Source organism: Zootermopsis nevadensis, unplaced genomic scaffold (genome assembly GCF_977971745.1).
Source record: "Zootermopsis nevadensis isolate Lab colony 2312 unplaced genomic scaffold, Znev_1.0 Znev_ptg000010l, whole genome shotgun sequence".
Taxonomy (NCBI): Eukaryota; Metazoa; Arthropoda; class Insecta; order Blattodea; family Termopsidae; genus Zootermopsis; species Zootermopsis nevadensis.
Window position 1 is genome coordinate 16,180,438 of NW_028259142.1, and position 16,930 is coordinate 16,197,367.

General features: G+C 40.4%; 2 protein-coding genes across 2 annotated transcripts in view; one reads left to right on the plus strand and one right to left on the minus strand.

The window, feature by feature from the left end:
* The window catches only part of mirr (iroquois-class homeodomain protein mirror), a 78,085-nt gene extending 65,781 nt beyond the window's left edge, over window positions 1-12,304 (minus strand). The window contains exon 1 of the mRNA XM_087346614.1: window positions 10,719-12,304. Within this exon, the coding sequence (XP_087202740.1) occupies window positions 10,719-10,757 (39 nt within the window). The 5' untranslated portion in view covers window positions 10,758-12,304. The remainder of the gene's footprint in view (window positions 1-10,718) is intronic.
* LOC110830296 (ankyrin repeat domain family member sosondowah) overlaps window positions 1-16,930 on the plus strand; it is a 369,880-nt gene that overhangs the window by 64,892 nt on the left and 288,058 nt on the right. The gene's annotated exons all lie outside the window — the stretch shown is intronic.

Below are 16,930 nucleotides of genomic sequence, written 5' to 3' on the forward strand. Positions count from 1 at the left end.
TTCCACCATAAATTTTATTACAAAGAAAATCTGCATTTTCCAACATTCTACCGAAAGTTCAGAGCAAGTTTATTCTCTGTTTGCTTTTGGCACACGTGATACCACGCGGATAAAGCATTCATTACACCCACAAAACAATTTCACTCCCGACAACAGACACAAAACTGCTATATCAAGCAGCGAAGGGACGTATGCAACACGGGCCAATTCTCCATTGCTGGCAGAATAAAAAAAAAACATGAGGCCACTTAGTCAGATTCAGATTTTTTCGTCCTCTGCAAGCAAATCGCAGTGTTTTCAACTCGAGACATCATTCCTGAATCTCTGTTTACCATCACCCTGGCACATCTCGAATAACGCAAGGGACTGGCACAACGTCGTTGAATAGAATGAATTACTACAAAAGATTGTGATATAATCAAAAGTTGCTTGAAATGGAAATGGACGGAAGTGAGTCACCGCAACGTGTTGCTGTACTCCCCCTCCCCTCACGTGACGTCTCGTACGAGTAACGGACGAAACAATGTGCCCTTGCATCCAACCACAAGCAGTGGGTGACGTGTTGCAGTTCTTCATCTGAACTGCGTTCCAAACAGCGAGACGATCAGCTGTGCTGGCAAGTGCATCGCCACGCGAAATCTCAGGAAACCACATTAAATGAAGACTCGGTGCTTCCCACGGTGACTGAAGGCAGTTTTGTACAACAAAATTATACGTATGGTTAGGCGGGCGTTAGTAACGTAATTCGTGGAGGAATATTCAAGTTATAAATAACTCCTGGGGCCTGGGAATATAAAAGGCAATGTTGTTCCTATGCGGTAGCAGAGTTCTTACGCTTTCTTGGACTCAGTAGGCGAGTTTCCGGCCGGTGGTCCCTGGTACCCAATGGATAGGGGGCTGGGTGGGCCCCAAAGTCGATCTGGATGCACGAGCAGAAAGAAAACTGTGCAAAGGAAGTTGCACGCAGAAACTCTGTTGTAGATGGTAGGAATGACCGACCAGAAATTAGGTTAGGGCAAGTACGTGTTGATTTTCCGTGTGTCTTGGTTTCTTATTCGAGTCGGTCTGTACCTCATTTGTGATTGGAGTATATATTTTGGTATTCTAACAGTGTGGCAAATCTACTTCTTCGAAAGCATGCGATCAGTCCAAGAGTCTGTCAAAAATGTCTTCGTAGTTTGTATCGCGGTGCAACTAATTCAGATTTTTTCTCACTTGTGGTTTAATCGTCGTTTTAGACTTACTTCTGCTAGAATGAGAAACCTCAAAATTTACTTTTAGGTTGTTTCACTTTCGTTTGATAATAAACATCTGACAAATAGCAGACCTACTATAAAGTAACGAGTCTTTGGATTTCACAAAAGATTCGCATAAAGCACGAATAGGCGATTGAAAAAGGAATGAAGGTTCACGGTTACGTTATTGATATTATATTGAAGTGAGGCTAGAGTTAAAAAATGTTATTAACATTTAATCGGTTGAAATTAAATTTGTAACAAGTTCCAGTCGCTGTACCAAATTAAAGAAAATTACAAATAAAAAATTAAAGTATTAATTTGGTGAAATAGTATAGCTGCGTCATATTGTGATATTAATTAAAATAATAATTATATTTGTTTTACAACAAACTTATAAACAAAACATCTGCCTAAACGACAATAACATTTTTCTTAATAACCCCATTTTTAATGCACTCCAGTACCTTGACCCCAACCCTGACAAACCACCTTTCACCCACTTACACCGCAGTCAATAACGAACCTCGTTCCGAGATGGTAACACTTCTGGGTCTCTCCTCTGAACACATCTGAACCGATTGCTATTTCATATATGGTATGTTTATTTGCTATTATTTATTATTTTAGTTCATTTTGTTTTCTATATTCAATCGTACTTCATTAATGTTTTCGAATCTTTTACTTCACAGACTGGTATAAACATCAATAACACCACCTCAACAATAATGTTATATTAATAATATCTAGACACAACTTCCATAAAATATACTGAGAAAGATGATAAAATTATAAAATTGTAAAAACTATAAATAACTGTAATTTGAGTTTAAACGTTTATAATTTACACCTGATGACGGTTTGATAAACGAAACGAAACATGTTGTGAATGTTCCGATGTAAATCGAATGCTCGATATGGAACATAAGATGATATTTTAATCATTTTAATTATCTTATCTTACTATTTTATTGTGATTTGACGGTAAAACAAATATAATAATTAAAGAATTAATTTGGTCTATTAGGCCCTACAGAACGAAATGGTTGACCGATTTAAGTAGAATAAACAGTAAGACTCCCAGAATTTTCACTTCATTGCAGATCGAAGTGAGATCAAAGTGACATAGAGGGAGACACTTCAAGAATAAGATAATTAAAAATGTTGTTGTGGAGAACTCGCTTGAGCATAATACATGGAAGGCAGGAGAAACACCTCTAGCCGTAACACCGCCACATTCGGTGCGTAAAACGTAATGCGATAATATCTTCTCAGGAGACCAGCCTTGTTAATTCGGAGCAGAAGTCCAACGTTTCAAAGACGCTCCGTCTCCATCATCAGGGAATATGAATTGACGTGACTGGTCGTCCGAGAAGATTTTATCATATTTGGTCGCCGCGAAAGCTTTAAGTTTATTACTCTGAAGTAAACTTACAGACATAAACAGGAATCGCCACTTGGTCAATAAATGTGAAAGTGAAAGCTGGAAGTTAGGGACGCGCGGAGTCTTCAGAGCCACTTAAGAGCAGTTGCACCATCGACGTAGTTCTTTTCAGGGAGCCTTCTGCAGTAACGACCAGAAATAAAGCACAAGGCAGGATTTGCGACGTTTTGCTGGACGACTTTTAACCCACGGAACATTTGAGCGTTTCTCGACATTTTCGAAGTGACAGCATACAAAAACAGAATTCTTTATCACCGGACACGCCAAATAACGTAGAATCATGTTGTAAACTTGTGTGACGAAAATCAATAATATCTTCTAATAATTCCCAAAATCCCTGAAAGTATTACGACGGCAACGTCGTAACAACACACACGTTCATAATTATTATCAGGACAAAACTCCCCAACAGCAAAAGATCACCAACTACCTAAGCTATTCACAGACATTGCTTATTATAGCTTATTATGTACAGGGTGGGTGAGAAGTAAGTAGGCATATTATAAAACCTATAGCGATTATTTAATGCCTACTTACTTCCCACCCACCCTGTACATAGACGTTCATATTATTCTTCGCGCTGTCACGCTTTTCATTTTTAAAAGTTAAACATTTTAATTAATTTCAAGGAGGAGAGTCCTGGGTCTTGGAGACACTATGTTCTTCCTAAATGTCTGAATACAAGCAGAAGTCTACAAGGTGCAATAACTGAGAATGTCGCGATATTCTTACTATTTGTTGCTTTGATCTAAAACTTTATACTCTACATAAGAAACACGAAGGAAACTTCATAATTCTGAGCTTTGTGAACTGTACTCTTTGCCAGATATTTGAATGATACCGTATCAATCGAGAGAATGAAAAATGCATGCTGAATTTTGTTTGGGATATTCCCGAGGAACAGACCACTTGGAAGGCCATGAAGTAAATGGGAGGATAATATTAAAATTGATCTTGGCGGGATTTGATTACTGGATTGAGCTGTTTCTGGATTAGGTCTAATGCTGAACTTTGAGAACGCGGTTACATAAATGTAGTAAATTTGTTGACTACCTGAATGATTATAACTGCCCAATAGAACTCATAGGGTTCATTGATTGTGGATGTTCAAGAGAATTCTCGTCTTTAGGGGCGTATATACTCTTATTTGCCGTGTCGGCGATGAGTTAGCGCTCGACTCATTGTTTCCTTATCAACAAAACTGGAACCATTTTACGTATCCGCTTTGCTTGTTTATCTCCTGTCAATACTGGCATTATCACGGCCACTTCGACTGTGAGTGGCGGCGTCTTTTGGTTGTAGACATCTCTGTTTGTTATGACATGGAACTCCTAGACGATTTCTGAAAGGTGACCGACATTTATGTTGGCTGTAGTTTTTCATAATTTGCACAGACATCCTAAGCCTGCGAATTAGCGGATTTCATGGTACAGTTTATTCCTCGGTAAGTTTAAAGCTGATCAATAAATGCTTTCATTTCACGGGACACGAAGGTTCATTACAGTGTTCACAAAATCTTGCCACTGAGCCACTTGGATTTCATGAACAACTTCATAACCCATTACTCCAACATAAAATTGAATATTATCTTTTGTGTTGACAGCTAGGGCTGGCAAGTTGTTTGAGGTAACTTCGACTGAAGCTTTGAATGCATTTCTTTCTCGCATGCGTACTGTTTGTCCTACCAATCTCATCCTGGTCTATATGAATATCTTAGTATGCCTAACAATTGATTAGGTGAAGAGCAGTCTACAAATTATTAAGTTCATCAATATGCTACTTTCTCATTTCTCCTTTTTCTTACGTTCAAATACGCCCCTCAGATATATTTTCAGATTCTCTCAATGTATGTCCCATCGCGCTAAATTTTACACCCATACACAACACCAGGCAATACTATAGTTTTTGTATTTTATCCTTCGGACACTGGAAGGTAAAATATTCTGAATTTAATGGCAGCATTTTGTGTAGTGTTTCAATCTTAGAAGGAGATCCTCTATTTATTTCGGTTCTGGCCGTCTGGCGCTAACAAGTACGAGAAATAACGTTGCGTGTTATGCATTTACTAGCATTCTGCTACCAGAGTTACAGCTCGAATCAAATGGTTTAATGCATCCAAACATTTACCGTGTATTATAAAACGCAAGGTTTTCGTATTTGGTACAGACAATGAACTATGACATTTCATTGTTCATGAGGCATGCTAGTCAATGATCGTAGTTTGTGCTTTGTATTCGAAAGGACACTGGATCGATTCTCGTGATGCGTAACCTAACCACATTACAACTGAATAGCATTCAGCGTGCTCATGAATGACTGGGAATAACGAAACGGCGAATTGACGTAAGCACGAAAACTGTTTACACCCATTGAGGAAATAGAGACAGGGAGAGAGAGAGAGACAGGAATTAGAAGAGAAGAGAGACAGGAATTAGAAGAGAAGAGACAGGAATTAGAAGAGAAGAAAGACAGGAATTAGAAGAGAGACAGGAATTAGAAGAGAAGAGACAGGAATTAGAAGAGAGACAGGAATTAGAAGAGAAGAGACAGGAATTAGAAGAGAAGAAAGACAGGAATTAGAAGAGAGACAGGAATTAGAAGAGAAGAGACAGGAATTAGAAGAGAGACAGGAATTAGAAGAGAAGAGACAGGAATTAGAAGAGAAGAAAGACAGGAATTAGAAGAGAGACAGGAATTAGAAGAGAAGAGACAGGAATTAGAAGAGAAGAAAGACAGGAATTAGAAGAGGAGACAGGGAGAGAGAGAGACAGGAATTAGAAGAGACGAGAGACAGGAATTAGAAGAGAAGAAAGACAGGAATTAGAGGAGAAGAAAGACAGGAATTAGAGGAGAAGAGAGACAGGAATTAGAAGAGAAGAAAGACAGGAATTAGAAGAGAAGAAAGACAGGAATTAGAAGAGAAGAAAGACAGGAATTAGAGGAGAAGAGAGACAGGAATTAGAAGAGAAGAAAGACAGGAATTAGAAGAGACAGGGAGACAGGAATTAGAAGAGAAGAAAGACAGGAATTAGAAGATTAGACAGGGGGAGAGAGACAGGAATTAGAAGAGGAGACAGGGAGAGAGAGAGGAGAGAGACAGGAATTAGAAGAGAAGAAAGAGAAATGCAGGACAGGCTAGAAGGAAAATATAAAGAAGAAAATAAAGGGACAAAGGACGACAGACAGAGAAGGAGACGAATGAATGAAAGAAACATAGACAAAGGTATAAATAAAGACGAAAGAAGAGAGAAAGGTAGAAATAAAGAAGGGACTCAAGATATATAGAAAGCAAAACGAGACAAGAGAATACGAGCATTCGTATAATGGAGGAACCGCATATTCTTACAGAAAGAAGTAATAGGCTACTAAATGTTCCGATTTATCACGTAAGTAAAACACGTAGGGTATTCTTAGCAGTGAGAAGTACACTCAGTATTCCGACAAGTCTATACAAATATGTTAAGGCACGTAGGCTAATGTAATGGGTCTTACGGGTTCATAAAGTCAACAAATTCTTTTACTTAATTTATTTAATGAAACACCAGGAGTATCCTCAGCTCTACTACAGAAGAAAGCGCGTTCGCTGGAGGACTTTCTTCTATTGGCTCATACTACGAACAACTTCTACTTTTTGTCCACAATTTAGGAGTTACTAGAGAAAATTCTCTCGAACACAAGTTTATAATCGTAAAGGACAACAGTAATGCAAATGTCAATCTTTGTAAACACAGGTTTCAGTAACGATCTCTACTGAATATGGAAATTTACCACATTAATTGTATAATTAACCGGAAATTCCGTGCAAGAGAAATCGACATACGCCTGCCTTGTTTAAAAGCGTTTTAGGAAGTAACTGTTCCTACAGATTATTTATACCGGGTCTACAATTTATGAGGCTGCGGTCGTGCTTGCATTGCGTGGTCGGCCGGCGCTCTGTTGATGTGGGCGGGAGTTGTGCGCGTTCTTCCGGTGGGTGACCGGCGAATCAGTTTCAGTGCCGCTAGTAACAGCGGACTACGAATATTTCTCGTCACTAATACATGTTATTACATTAATTGTTCTTACCTTAAATCACAGACTGCATTGCGGAACAAGCCAGAAGACAATCGTCTTCACACTCTCCCCGTGAGAAACTGAAGTCTAACGTCATTGTCATCGTTCGCCGAATTATCCTCAAATACTAATTTGAATTTTATGATTTTAGTGATAAAAATGGTAATGATGTAAACAGTTTTGTTATCAGGGATAAGTTAGTCTCTAAAGAGAATGGCGATTACATTGCAGTCATGCTCAGAAACCGTTCTCTTTGACCCCAGGGGTCCAGGAACTTGGACAAACTATTCTGTAATTTGCCAGGGATTACTGAGGAACGCCACGAAGAACCACAGACAGGATAGCCGGTATCCGGGCCTATATTCGAAACCGGGACGTTCTGAATGCGAAGCAGGAATGCTAATCACTCGGCTGTAACTTTTGGTACATGGAGCTTCATACACTCCACACACCTTCATGGCACAGTTGTTTTAATGATGAGTGTGATTACAATAATAATATTAAAAATAATTTACAGTAATAACTGTTGCTACAGGTCTATACGATCAGTCAAAGAATGCACGGCTTCATTCTAAGGTCTTGTGGATTCGCTACCTGTTTTCCAGGACCCTCATTGCGAAAGAAGTTAGACATGTTTAACTTCGTACAGCTACTACAGAGGCCGCAAGGGTTTTTTTGGTTTATTCTTTGTTGCGAAATAGAGCCGTGAGCAAACTTGAATTTTTGCTAATAGTCCATTATCTTTCTGGTGCTAATATTTTATATTTAGAAAATCTGGTAATATTTTAAAAAGTGTATCTTAACTCTGTCGGTATCCTTGGCAGAAAATTTACGAGTCCACTAATGACAGCATGCCGATAATTTGTTAACTTTCTAATTCGTGTACTCGCTTGAAGTTGTAACGTAGAAACTTAGGAAGTTAAACATGAAAACGCGAGTGCTAACTGCCTTTTATACTTGTAAGGAATTACAAATATGATAATTATTTGTGTAGGTACGAAAAAAAATATGGAATGAACTTTTATTAATTCTTCCTTTAAAAACGTACTGTATTTCTTCGCCTTTCCCCGAGATCTACGTTTAAATAAATGTAAGCAAAAGTTTCAAAACATCGTCAGACTATTTTCAACAACTTTGTTTTTAGATTTTTACTTTGTGACACACTTCTTTTCTTTGCCTAGTCCACATCCGGTCCATTTTCTTTGTTGGGCTAAAAAATAATTTTGCTACTGTGTATGGTGTTCACATTCACCGGTAACAGATAACGTCATCAGCATATTAAAATACTGCCACACGGAACACAGGCGCTGCGTACGTTGTGAAGAACGCAGTAGGCTCAAAAAGGATGCAGTTCAGATATTCGGTTGATCTTCTTGAATGTTTGAAGAACGCTGTATCAAATCTAGTTCACTATTTAATTTTAGGTAGAGTTACAAAACAATTGTTCTTCAGACACAAGCCATAAAAAGTTTATAAATAAATTTGACAGAAAATGTCGATTCATGCTGTGCCAGACATGTCAAGAGAGATAGGGTCTAAGCCGGTGAACACTGACTTCTAAATACGGTAACTTTTTCCTTCAGAAAATTAAATTTTTGAGGATAATACCCTCGTCCTGCAAATTTAATTTTGGTGTATTATAACCAAATTCTTTTCTCTTAAAAATTGAATTCAATTGTTTGTTTTAGTGATCGTGCAGAGCTTTCAAGTCAAAATTCATCAAAGTTTTATTCAAAGATGTAGTTTCTACTTCCAAAAAACAACACTTCTCCATATAAAAGTTCAGTTGGTTTATGCAGTTGAAGTAAATAGTCACTATATATGCTTTGATGATCATATGAAATCCGTAAATAAACGCTGTTGACTTACTCGTTTTCAAAACGTTGGCCTAGTTGCCTTCATTTAGTATAGTCTCACATTGAAAGCTAAATAACAATTTTTTAAGTAATATGGAACATGAACTTTCATTACTTAATCTCTTATGGAATCTAGTGGCACGTACTTCAGTTAGGTACCAGCAGGGTGTAGCCCCCTAGAGAGTTACTGGTAACACTCGAAGTATGAGACGGTACGGATGTCTTACATTTCACAGAAGGAACTTCATTCATGTGTGACATATTTCCTCCTACGCCACGTAGGATTTAATGTTGCACTCTTATTCGTATTACGCGATTTTCGTAGTTTCCTGTACGCTGTTTATTGAAACATTTTGAAGAAAGCTAATTAAAACTTCACAGATGACTTATGATTATAGTCCGAAACGACTGAAAGTGATGAATAAACCAAACACGATGTTTCTCACCCTGAATTCCTCTTAATGAAATGTTTGTTTTAAGATACGCCTCTCATAACAATAACCATATGAAATAAGTTTGTCACAATGGAAGAGACTAAAACGGTCTTTTAGACACTTCATTTTACATCACATCGAAGATCAGAAAACCTTCCCGACAACACACTTTCTGAATTAAGAGTAATTACTTTCAATTTCAATATTACAGGCCCATATTTACTCCCAGAAGCAGACATCTAAATAATATGTAATAATTCAGTCCGTACCTCAAAGAAAACAGAACACTTAACCAGTAGAAAGATCAGTTGGTCAGCGCTGTTCAGAGAAGCAACCCCTGTTTACGATGAAGGTCAAACGATCATACACACAAAAACAAAACGCGAATGTACCGAGTGTTGAATGCAAGTGTGACACAACGTTTGATGCGTAAATAAACTGGATTATTATTAAATCAGGCGAAAAGAATGATTTCTTACTCACTTCTGTTACGAAATTCGACTGATACAATCTAAATAATTTGATGTAGGCCTATGTTTTCGGTATTATTTCCATGCCAGTGAACATTTCCCTACATAAACACATGAAGCCTACTACGGATTTCACTGCCGTTTTAAACAGGCCTATTAATTTCTACGTGGTCCTTTTAGTCCGTATTTTCTATTCGTTCATGTCAGAATATTATGCTATTAAGACACTATTTTCTTCGATATTAAATTTTTAAGAAGTGCAATTTTCATATTTTCAGAGTGCCAGTGAACTACAGACCTTGAGCGGTGTTTAGAAATTTATTCAGCATATTTTAAAATGCTCATAGATCGCTAATTAGCCTACAGTCCACATCTTCACTCATTCATCACAAATTATTTGTATGCAGCATTAATTGTAAAATATAAATATGTGGAAAATTTGGAACGTTTTTGTGATAGTTATAGAACGATTTTCAAAATAGCCGACAAATTTACAGCTATATAATCAACGGATTATTTGCATTTCAAGAACTTGATGCACGTTACATAAATAACTGGTGTTCTTATGTCGTCGAACATAACCCCCGCGTCTGTCACAACGACACAGTAACCGAAGCGCAGAAAATCTGTGCTTTTACTCCTAGAAGACGAACGAGATGCTTAGTCAGTATTTAATATCGACTTACGTGTTATTTAATTTACTAAAAATATCCCCTACTTGCCACATTTCATAAAAGTCAATTTTTCTGTGGGCCTGTAACTGGACAATAATTCTGGATTAACCAGGCACTGAATTGAATCCTGTCTTCTATATTAAATTAATCGGATTCCACACAAAATATTCCCGTGTACCACTTAAGTAATATTTTCTATGGCTAGGATACTGGATTGGTAATCGAGCCAGTATGATTCTTTCCACAGTCTATTTAAAACCGTCTCGCTTGAACGTATGCTATGTTTTCACCAAACTTACGACTGTATTGAAATTAGTTATAAGGAAGAAGGCCCTTTAAATCGTTAGGATTTAGGGTTATTGAATAAATTTGGATTCCACTAAAAATTCTTTCTCGTGCCAAAACTTCCACTGCAATATTAGCATTGTCAATTACTCAAGACAATTGCCAGGGTAATAATTCAGATGTAAGCTGATTAATGTCCTAGCATATTAATGATCTCTCAGGTAGGGTCACAAAAGCTGCTGACACTGTGGGAGTACAGTGACTTACCTGAACCGTAGGAGATCCTCGAAAGCCAAACTGGGCCATGTTGCGGGGGGGCTCTCCCTCCGCGACCGCCCGATGCGTGAATTGGCGTGGGATCTCAAAAACAAGTTGATGCACACATACATACACACGCACGCACACACAGACCGGTCTGTCAGTCTTCGCCTGGCTTCTTCATGTTGGTCACTGCACACTCACTAAAACCGATGTTTATCCTGTCTGTCCCTCCGACCCCACCATTTTCCCCATGACAGTCATTCTAGTATAACTTAGCGGTTCCTTAGTTTACTCACCAAGATTATCGGAACATATATTCTTAAAAAATATCTTGTCCACACTGCAATATTATCCTATTATCGGCTTAGTTTTAAGTATCCAGAATAAAATATTTTAAGTCAGTGTTACCACAAAATATCTGCGGGTTAATAAACTCGTTGACACTCGACAGATTCCATTTTACACCTGGACTGAGGCTGCAACTCTGAAACATGTTTGGCCGCTTCAGAAATTTATTTGGTCGAACTCCACAGCGTGTCAGCTTAATGAGATGTGGGCACTACACGCAACACGACTTTTTAGTGCTTTGTGGGCTGTAATTATTATTCTTCGGCAAAACACGTGGCTCACGTATGATTCACATGTGGCTAGGGTTAGGCCTAGCAGTACTACGGGAGTTCAGCCACCCCCTCCACACCCCCTGCTGCTCCCGGAACCAACCGGGAAACAGACCGGATTGCATTCACAACTGCACCGACACACTGCACTGTCTTGAAACACTAGGCGTGCCAATTATTTTTTATAATTGACGCGAAGAAGCGGGCACGCAGCCTCGACGGAGCTGCGGCACTTTTCTTTCGTTGTGCTGCTGAAGGCTGGCTTGTTGGTGGTGGTGATTTTTCCGTGGGTGGGTGGGTACGGTAGCACTGTGGTGGGGGGGACTCCAAACACAAGTCGTCACTCTTTGTGGCCTCATGCAACGACGTCGCTCGTCGCCGTGGCGTTGTTCCCCCCAAGCTACCAGTTGTGATATAATAACACCGGCGGTTAGCCCGAGGGGACCCACACGGGAGGGGGGTAAAAAAACTCGATTTTTGTTAGAATCCCAAAGTTTTGCTTTTGAGTACGATAGCTGGAGGAGAGATGATTAAAAAATGGGGGAGGAACAGATTTTTTTCCCCCTTTCGGTTCGACTGTTCTAGTCAGTTGTATGTTATATAGTTTGTTTCCACACCTCTTCACGCCCCCCTCCTCGGCCTCAATACACACACACACGCACGCACACACGAAACTTCACAAGCCTCCCCTTATTTCCCCTCCACCGCGCTAACGCCCGTCTCTTAGCTTATCCACATATACTAGGCTAGACGGCGGCAGCGGACAGTATTAGAGAGCCGTTAGAGGTTCAGAGGTTCAGGCCTCACCTCCTCTTCACTTGCCGTTGAGTCGCGCGGACGTTCTCCCGTAAACAGGCCTGATCCGTGGGCGAGAAAAATTCCGATTCCCCGGACCGTGTCGTCGGCACAACACGAGAAGTTTTTCGCAACTACTTTTTGATTCTGCTAAAGCAATTGAACTCTTTTTACGTCCAGCCGAGACTCCACGAGCGCAGTAGCAGGGAGAAGGGGGGGGGGGTTTCGAAAAGGGTGGAATCTTACAGGACTCGGAAACAAAAAAAATAAAGAAAGATTTTTGTGAGACCCTTCGTTCAGTGGTGTCGCTTCGCGTTTGTAAAAGTAAACCGTTGGGAGGGGAGTGCTAGGCCCGGGGCACAGAGCGGAGTGGAGGGGAGAAACACCGGCGCGCTTGTTCGTTTCCTTCGCCGCTGAGATCACTTTTCTTTCTTTCTTTCTTTCTTTCCTGCCACCCTCCTGGGAGCATCTCAAGAAACTCTCTTTCTCTGTCTCACGTTTATGCTACTACGTTTAGTCAGGACCATATTTCCCCTCCAGCAAATCCTCAACAATTCCAGCTTTCACCCCCTCCTTGCCCCTACTTCTTTTCAGTATTCCCCCTCTTTTTTCCCCTCTTTTCCCGACCTCGGCGTCAAAGCCGAAAGGCAGTCTCGTGATAGGTTACATGATAGCATCTCGCCCCGCCTCCTCGCGCCGGGAGACCCACATCTCGTCCAATCGTGTTACTTGATACACACCATGATAGATCGGTTATAGTACAGCTGCTACTATCCCCCCCTCCTTGTCCGACATACCCCTCCCGCACCTTCAATAATACCCACAATATAAATCCTCCCTTCCACCCCTTGCGCGCTCAAATGGCGGCCTTCGTCGTCACACTAACTTTCGCGACATCTCTCCCTTGCCGACAGTTCGTTTACAATTCCCCCCCTCCCTGTACCGTTCTTTCACGGTTCTTGCTGGCCGTCAGGACTTTACAAGGGAACAATGAGTTAAGTCGGGAGCAAGATCCCAGGGCTTGGGGACAAAGCAGTGGACTGGTCGATCGATATGACACGATTTGGCGCCTGCTTGAAGGGAAACTGTCACAACATGCAGTCGTCGGGAACGGGAAACGCCGTGCCCAGCGTTCCGCTGGCACAGCGCAGTCAGTAAAGCGATTGGCTGCGGGATCGATGCCCGCTGTTCTCTCCTCGACAGGGGCACAGATTTTTACCTTTAGTTTAGGTTGGACCAACTCTGGTTCCCACTCGACCTCTTTGTTCGTTACCAGGCGTACTGTGTGGACTCCATCCTCGGCGGTAAAGCGGCCCCCGGCTGGATCGTCCGAATGCGTAGAACTTTACCACGATTCCTAGGAAGCGTCTGCGTGGCGCGGAGGTGAGGGAACCCAACTCTCTTTGGTTCGTATGGACAGACAGAAATTAAGTAACTGAGTCACAGACCGAACAAGCGTCAAGAATCCTGTGTGATCTGAGATTTCATTTCTTATGACGTCGAGGATGAAGATGGCTGTCTTCCGGTATTCTGGTAGCCTGCTGATGGAGGCACTAAGTACCTCTGAAACGTCGGTCAGTTTCTACCAGACTACGCGGCACAACATACGGAAACCACCTGCAATTTTATTTTAGTGCCAAATAGGTTTACTTTCCAGAAAATAGTCTGAAACCGTCACACTCTCCTGCCTGTATGCTTCGTAGTCAGAAGACAATGTTCAAATCTGTAGCTTTCTTATGAGTAGGCCTACTCGATTGATTGTTTAGGGTTAAAGTAGTTAATATAACGTATATTCTATGCAGAGACCGCAGGCTGTTATTGAACAAAATGCAGATTTGTAGGGACCATTTATTGTTTAAATTAAATTAATCTTGCCTATAAAATATTAGGCATAACAAAGTTATCAAATATATATTATTTAAATCTTGTCCGTCTAATCACAATAAATTCTTATTAAATATTAAAATATTACAATAATTAACATTTAAAATATTAAATGATGTTCTTTATCGAAATATTCGATTTACATTAGATGGTCTAATGTAAATCGAATATTTCGATAAAGAACATCATTTAATATTTTAAATATTTTAAATGTTAATTATTGTAATATTTTAATATTTAATAAGAATTTATTGTGATTAGACGGACAAGATTTAAATAATATATATTTATTATATCACAATATGACGCAACTTTACCATCTCATGAAAAGTTATCAAAACTTGTGGAACTAGGAAGTTAATTATTAATAAAATAGATATGATTTAGTGTTTCAGAAAAAGTAGGCTAAATCTTTTGAGTCAGTTATAGACTCATACAATACAATACAATAAAACATGCAGTAAATATCTTGCCAATCACCAGGCTACTGAAACTATGGTATTGGTTTTTCAGCCCTATTTATTTCAAGAGGTTTGAACTGCGTTAAAATTCGATAAAGACTTTTTAGTTAGGCTGTAACCTATTCAGCCCTTACTGTGTTAATATTAGGTTGGATTTTTCACTGCGATCACAATTTAGATTGGTCTTCTGGTACAGGACAGCAAGGTTTTTGGAGGAACATGCTGCCTTTACTTTTGTATACACTAAAGATGTAGGCAGCAGATTTCTCCGAAACACTGATAACGGCTTGCGTTTCTACACGGTGACATAACCCAGAAGGCCACAGTCTGAATTTTCTTACTTAGTTCGCGTACCACTCAACATTGGCTCGCGTGCCATAGGTTGAGAAATGTTGACCTAGAGGCTACAAAATTCTGTGAGCCTCTTCAACCAAGGACAGGCCTATCTTTTAATATTAGGCCTAAATCAATATTCTGTGTCTTAGACTCCACAGTGTTTTATGTAGCCTGAGTTAACTTATAAACCTTCCATGCTTTGTAAGACTTGAGGTTCTCACAGCGGTGAGTATGAAGATTTCCGTCTTCTGGGTTGTTGCGCTGTGTAGTCTGGTCTATGATTACCAGCGTTTCGGAGGTCATACTGCCTCCGTCATCAGGGCGATGAAGATTTCTGTCTTCTGGGTTGTTGCGCTGTGTAGTCTGGTCGATGAATCGCCCTGATGACGGAGGCAGTATGACCTCTGAAACGTTGGTTAACATCGACCAGACTACACAGCGCAACAACCCTGAAGACGGAAATCTTCCATGCTTCTTTCTTGATTGGCTGAGTCCTTGATTATTTAACGACGACGTTTTAGCTAAGGTTATGCCCAAATAGGTTAGCCTATAGGCTTATTGTTAGATGTTTCGGTGTGCAGAATATATATAGGCCAATTAGGCCTATTTTATACAAAAGGCCAAGGCGTCTGAGGTTGTATTAACGTTTTCCCGTTGTCGCTGTTAATTCGCCTAAGGTTGGTTCGCTGATCTTTTGTCTTTATAAGGAATTATTGAATAATATAACAATACACTGGTTGCAAAATTTCGGAACACGAGAAACGTTCAAGAGCTCATCGAGAGATAAGACAGCTGAAATTTTTATTTTCTAAGTTTAAAATTAAAAAAAAAAAACTCGGCAATCGAAATGAGGACAGAATAACTCTGGTCAAAGTAAGGAAGGAGACACGGGTTCAGTTACCGAACAGTCCATTCGAAGACTCGCTTTCCCAACAAAGAGTGATGTGGACTACAATCGCGTCATTGGTAAACCCCCACGTAGGTTATTTAATGTTGCTGATTCAGCTGCAGAATTTATAAATATAAAGAGTAGATGAGATGGAAAGGTGATCATGAATCTGGAGTGCTTATAAAATGATTTTGAAACGGTTAGTCCTGAGGCGTGTAGATTAGAGAGGCACAAGACTAGCGTCCATCCGTAGGGACTGAAGAAATCCACTTAAGAGTTCACAATAGCCGTTATCATGGCCAGAATTGTATCAGGTTACTTAAGAAATGCAAGCATTTGGAGCTAAACCGATCTGCTCGGCAAACCTTACCTATCCAATTACACGTCGCTGGTAAAATTCGTTAGATCTGTCTGGAGTTACCTCTGTGTCCAAGCACCACATACGCGTTTTATGAGAGTGGGGGTAAAATAGACTGTCTATAGCCGTTTCTTCTGAATCACTTTGTGGCATTTACAGTCGCCACGGTGGCGAGGGTGAAAGTATTATTCCGCGTTGTTGGGCAGACTACTCTGGTAACTGTTTAACGACGTTTCGGAGGTTGTTGCTGCATTCATGATGGTAATGATGATGGAGGCATCACGTACCTATGGAACGTCAGTAAACAATCAGGAACCCAGAAGATAGCCATATGACGTAAAAAAACTTGTATTAACTGATAAGAGACGAGATGCCAGCTTTGACTCTGGACTTCGCTTCGAAAGCCGATTGGCCTGCGACGAGGCACGCGCAGAATGCCAGGAAAAAAGGAAGAAAGATCAGACAGCGTTTGCCGATTCTGTTAACGGCTTCCTCCAGCCGCCCGGAGTTATCTAAATTTTTAACTGGTCCCTAGATGGCAGCATCAGACTCCATTTTGATAAGCTCCGGACTCAAAAAGAGGCAGAAAATTCGAAAAGAGATGGAGTGAAATTTAGGGTGGGGTGGGGGAGGAGAGGAGAAAGGGAGTGTGGAGCCCCACTCCGTGGTGAATGGGAAGTGTTTGGGAAATGATTTCACGGCGGGGTGAAGCGTCTGGGGATGCTGCAGGACTTTAACTGCTCGCTTCCCCCCTTCGTCTCTCTGGCTCTTCGCTCTGCCTTGATGCTGTGTTGATGAAACAGTCCGCAGGGGGGAGGGAGGGGTTGACAGCTTGTAGTACGTGACGTCGCCGATGGAGGTCCCCACTGCTCAGTAAT